The sequence below is a fragment of the Hyposmocoma kahamanoa genome, unplaced genomic scaffold (assembly GCF_003589595.1).
Source record: "Hyposmocoma kahamanoa isolate Upper Pololo Valley unplaced genomic scaffold, ASM358959v1 63, whole genome shotgun sequence".
In the NCBI taxonomy this organism is placed as follows: Eukaryota; Metazoa; Arthropoda; class Insecta; order Lepidoptera; family Cosmopterigidae; genus Hyposmocoma; species Hyposmocoma kahamanoa.
The window spans coordinates 18,121,919-18,128,033 of NW_020653851.1; the positions used below are offsets into that span (position 1 = coordinate 18,121,919).

The window sequence follows — 6,115 nt, forward strand, 5'->3', positions numbered from 1 at the left end:
TTTCACTCTACCTGACACTGCATGAAAGATAGCTAGAGCTGTAACCAGAATGCCAACCAGGAGCGTGTACGTACGGCATGTTTAGGAAAGTTACTTTCAATTAATTAAAAATTGCAAAATTTATTTTGGTACAGACATATAAAAGAAAATACAAAAAAGAAAGAAAAAGTGTTAAAATGAAATTATTATTATTTTAATTATTATAGTTTAACTGTACTACTTAATTTTTAGAATTTTTAGGCCATGGAAAGTAATGAATATTGTAACTATTACAATTATGTTAAAAAGATGTTTAACACACTTACGACATGGTATATTGGTTTAGGTCTATGAAGATCTATTTATTTGTGCTTACACAAAATCCATAAAATATCCACAAAACTCGACCATTGCTAAGTTTTCGTTTTGGAAAGATGATAATGTATACACGATAAACTCTAAACTTTTGTTTTTTTATATGTATATTTTAAGTAACAGTTATTTTTTATATACACGTAAAGTAACAGTGGTAATAACTTACCATAATAATTAATTATTTGAATGTTCCAGTCAAGTATGATTGATTACATAATTAAGTACTTATTTTTTTATATACATAATTATTTTAACTCGTATAATAAGCCACAAAATAAGTGACAATTACAATGTTTATTTGATGTGTTTTTCTATATAAATGATACCATTCAATAATTATACTAAAAACAGCAACATTCCTGTAGACATTAGGAACCGTCTCAGAATTCTAGGCACCTTGTCTCAGGGTAATAATGTTTGATTCATTACACCAAGAGTCCTCATTATGCCAAGGCTTCACAAAAAGCAAATAATGTAATTAAAATATTTTAGATTTTCATAAGCAAATAAAACAATTTTTTTTTAAATTAAGTAGGTACATACAATTAAATTTAATATTTAGTTACTAACAATCAATCAAATTGTAAAGAGAATTATTACATTATTCAATTAAATAAAAAGATTGATAAGACAAATTGCATGTTTAAGAATATTTGCAGCGTTTGGTGTATTTACACGCTTTAATGTGTATACATGTGACCAAATTATGTTCAAAAAATGTCTGGAATTATTTGTTGAAAATTAAAGGTTTACCAATTATTTACTTTAACGTTACATTTAAATACATATAAATTGACGTAGCCATTGTCACGCGCAAAAAAATTTGGGTTTTATACAGATTACATGAGTTTTTAGTCACTGTCAAAAGCAACATAACCATTAGGAATGGTCTCAGAATTTTAGGCGCCTTATCTCAAGGTCATCAGTTTTAATTTAGTTAGTTTTTTCTTCTTATTGCAGCTTTATTTGCCTCAGACTGTGGGATATTTTTACCTAGTGTTGGCTCTGGAAAATACTTTTTAGAAAAAAGAAATTAATATTTAATTTTTTTTACATATTATTGCTTGTACCTAACACAAATTTTGTCTGAGTTGATGATATGGACGAATTTTTGGGAGTATACTAATAGGGTATCCGCGAAGAACGACGTGGTGTCTTTTTACACTTGTTTTACAATAAAAACTAGTCAATTGACCATAGAACCAACAAATATCAGAATTTTAGGCACATTGTCTAAGGCACTCATAATATTTAATTTAGTCCTTTTTTATAGCAACTTTATCTACCTCACAGAACTGTAATTAGTGGTGATCACAATAGATCAGCTAGTGGTTGCAGTGAAGAGGCTACATAGGCCCTGAATGAAGTGAAGTCACCATACCAACAATAATATTATAAATTAAATAAATTGTTTCACAGTCAGTGTTTACAACTAAAACACCTATAGTTCCACTGAAGAATGTTTAGACAAAAATGGTTTGATAAGGAATGTGGGAAAAACAGTGTGGTATTGTTGAATTTACCGGTAAATGTATTATTCAAGCGTTACATGATTTTGATTTTAATTCGTTTGTAATTATGCGTCGACTTTCATAGAGGAGTTTTTGTCAAAGGGTGACGTATACTTTGCGATTCCGATGTCGGTTGCGTCTGGCAAACGTTGCCAGACGTCGCCGACAAGTGCAATTCGTATTTGTAAATTAGTTAATTTACTTTTTATACTATATTTATATTTTTTTATATCACATGGGTCATAGCTGCAGTATTAAATAAATATAAACGCAAAATAAATTAAAATAAATGATTATGTAAATCTTCCAGAGACACTGAATCATTTTTAGATTGTTTATTATTAGTTTTATTTACAGGACTTGCCAAATCAAACAAAAGGTCACTGGCGGCTTAGTAAGAGTTAACCATTTTATTGTGGGCCTCTCTGTAGTAACCCTATTGTAAGGGTTTGTGAGGTTTTGGTTTGGGCATCATTGATTTTTTATGAGGATTATTTGAAGCTCTCTGCTGGAGATGGCAACTGCTATATAAGATAACTTAGAAGGCAGAATATTTTTCAAAGAATTTTGGGATACATGTACTTTAATATTGTGCTGGCTCATAAACTAGGTAAGATTTGCTAGATGCCATGTAGAGCTAGAACAAATTTTATTTACATAGAAAATAATCAACTGAGCTAAGTTTACTATTATGGCTCTGCGCAGATTTCAAAAATCTAGAACGTAGGTCCCCAAACTTTTTGGCTTAGGCTTAATAAAAAAATTACAAAGCCAACCACCACAAAAAATAAGTGCGAACACGTATTTTTTTATATTAACTTGACACAAAAATCACAATCTATATGTGTAATGTAGTTTATATAGATAATTCAGGTTTTTTTTTCAAATGTGGAAGCACCACTTGGACAACAATCAACACTGCCGATATATCCGAGGGCACACTACCCTAGGACTCCTCAGCGCCCACTGAGGGGCGGTAGGAACCACTTTGGATAACTATGATGTAGAAGAATTCCTACAAGAATTCCTAGAGTGACAAAAACGATGGACAGAAAGCACTAAATTGTTGTCAAAATATACTCTTCAACAGGCAGATGGACAAAAAAAAAAACATTATTATTTTCGTGACTGGAGCAACCAAACCAGTAGATATCTTCTTATTCTTATAAGATCTTCCAGTCTTAATAATCAGTTAAAAAACAAGACGGAATCTTATTGTTTTTAATTCTCATCACTCAACTGTTACTGTCCTTTAAAATCTCTGAAATGGGTATTCCCATTTCAGAGATTTTAAAGGACATAATTTATGTTTATGAGAATTTGCCGTGGCCCCATTTTGGCCAAAGCATTCACCTCCATTTAGAAAGAAAAAGCGATGAAAAACAATTGCGTCAACTTTTTAACACTTAAGACTTAAATCCAACTCTATGCCCGTTACGATAGAACGGTCCAAAGTACAAAGTGTCAAGCTTGATGGGCTCTTGACTGCACAAAAAATGAAAAAATTGTAGAGGATGTAGAACTGCATCATGTTTCCGATCCCTCTCAATAATCTAATGAATGATGAATGTTGAACAACAAAAAGGAAACAAAATCCATTTTAACTATGTATATTATACATTTTGATAGATGGGCCATTCCAAAGTGCCGGGTGGGACATTTCGACTCCTTTTTTCTCGTTAGTAAGCAAATATTTTATAATTTTCGTCTCATTAAGACATTTTAACATAAATAAAAACAGAATTAAAGAACTGATAAAGTAATCGTATTATTTTTCCTGAAACACCATCTATGACGACATGAAATCAAAGTCACGCATGCAAAATTCATTAATAAATTTGAAAAATCCTGCTGCATCCTTGAAGATTATGTATCATATCAAAATATATCATATTTTACAAGTTTTGCTTGAATACATAGTTCAAACTAGTGGAGACAGACTTCATGAATTTCCTGATACTAAAAATCATCAGGAAAAATGTTGTCACCTTTTAATTGTCTTTTTTATGTGTATAATGCCTTAATTATGAGAAATATTATAAAAAATTGCTTACAAATGATGGATCAACAGATAAACAGTGAATTTTTTAAAATTCTAGGTATTCAAATGTAACTTGTCCCACCTCATGTCACATGGTGTCCCAATCATCACAATTTAACACATCAAATGTTAAACTCTGAAATTAAAGCAACTGTTACACCCAATAAACATTGTAAAAACTCGAATCCATGAAAATACAAACATTTATTATTCAAAGTAAAAACGTTTAGAAGTGTGTCCCACCCATCACTGTGACCGGTGGGACACACTATCAAATCTTAATACTTACATTCCTATTTATGTACACAATGACCAACCAAGCCAAAATAATGACCCTTAGCATAATTGTTACTTTTACAAAAGCAAATGCCAATAGATTGCATATTTATTGGTTAAAATAAAAATATATATGTTTCATTGTGAAGGGTGGGACTTAAAATTAGTATTTATTGAAACTTTAATAACTCCTCACCATGTACATTATCACTTATCACTGTTTTAAAATTCGTAAATTGAATTTTCTTCGACAGTAATAACTTTTTTAAAAAGACGCACAAATATCCGCAGCAATTGTTGTTAACATTATATGAAAAAATGTTTCTCTATAGACGACGGCACTATAGTTGCAATAATGAAGACAAAAAATACAATAATTGTACAATATCCGAAAAATCTCATTTATTTCTAATGATTTGATTTATTGGGCGTATTCTGGTCATACAATTAAAACCAAATTGTGTCATTTATTTTTTTGAACTGCAGTGTCATTTTCGCTGGAATGTCCCAGATAACACTATTTTCATCTGCACTTGTATGGTGTTAGCAGTTGCAGCCAGCTTATCAATTCTGTTCTCATTGAAATCAATGGTAAAAAAAGTCAAAGGGAGGGTTCATTGACATGTATTATATTATATTAGTTCTATCCTAGATGAAAGTTCTATTCTAGAGAAAATGTACAAAATTTACAAAACATCTACAAATAATATATAGAAAACCAATAATTACATTTTTAGATTGTCACTTTCCCACCGATAAAAAACCTTTCTTCTTGCCTTATTTTTTCATGCTATGTATATTTTGCTCAGTATGTACCAAGATTTAAATATTTAGTTGAAAATTTCATGCTTGAATTGGTGCTCAATGTAACATACAGCCTTCTTACAAACATTTGGTATATTCTATAGATAAATAATTCAGCTAAGCACAATTTCATACGTCATATTTTATGTAAGTATATAACTGAATTTTTTTACAAAGCTGACAAATAATAAAAATAAAATATAACTTACCGCAAAAGGCCATACTTTTGGCATGAGAAAGGGGTACGTATCAACAGTCTTACTAGCTCCGAAAACAGAGCCAACCATTAAAATTAAAAAACCAGCGTATATTAACATATTTGAATTTTTAAAGACGTAAATTGAGAAATCAAACAGAATAACTTTTGCAGTTTTCGCACGCGACTTTCCTACACAAGACACGTTATAATACTGATAATTCGATTACTGGTTATCTAAAAGGCGTTAATTGAACTGCCGCGTTGGGTAAATACTAAGTTTTATTGATGCTACAAGTGTTTGTATTATTTTCACGAAAACGAATCCTACGATCGATACGCTACGCGAACGTCATTTCTGAGTTACCAGTTTCGAAATTACTGCGTTAGCTTACATACAGTCTTGTTCACAATGTGGTCAATCTTCATAATTTCTGTGTTATTTTCATAAAATTAAATGTAAATAAAATAGTATTTTTACTATAATTACTCTTCATACCCATCGATTAGAGTGAAAGAAAAAGACACAGTAACGTTTTTACCTGTCCTGAATTTGTTTTAATAATACTTTGGTCTATATAAATTACAGTAGTAAATTGTGAATTTAAGAGGCCCAATTTGACAACCAAGGAAGACAACAATATGTAACTTTGAATGCAATAAACGAAATAGTCAACAATTATTATTAACTTATTGAGTTTAAAAATAACAACATTGATTTTAGTGAAGCTTTATATAACATGATAAAACAAATTTCACACATTTTAAAATAAAATGCTATTTTAAGTTAATTCGAAACGCTATAAAACAGTTAGGTACGTCCTTAGTCTTATTTTTTTAAATAATAGTGTTGTAAACGATAAAATTAATCGCTAAACTTCCCCAAGTCAATTTCATTTCTCTTAAAAAAGTATTGACCTTTTAATTTTGATT

The 6,115-nt window shown here is 30.2% G+C and overlaps 1 protein-coding gene across 1 annotated transcript in view; it reads right to left on the reverse strand.

Annotated features, from left to right (window-relative positions):
* The window catches only part of LOC113230023 (peptidylglycine alpha-hydroxylating monooxygenase), a 33,268-nt gene extending 27,801 nt beyond the window's left edge, over positions 1 to 5,467 (reverse strand). Inside the window, exon 1 of the mRNA XM_026463752.1 lies at positions 5,196 to 5,467. Coding sequence (XP_026319537.1) covers positions 5,196 to 5,303 — 108 coding nt within the window. The 5' untranslated portion in view covers positions 5,304 to 5,467. The remainder of the gene's footprint in view (positions 1 to 5,195) is intronic.
* Positions 5,468 to 6,115: the final 648 nt, after the last annotated feature.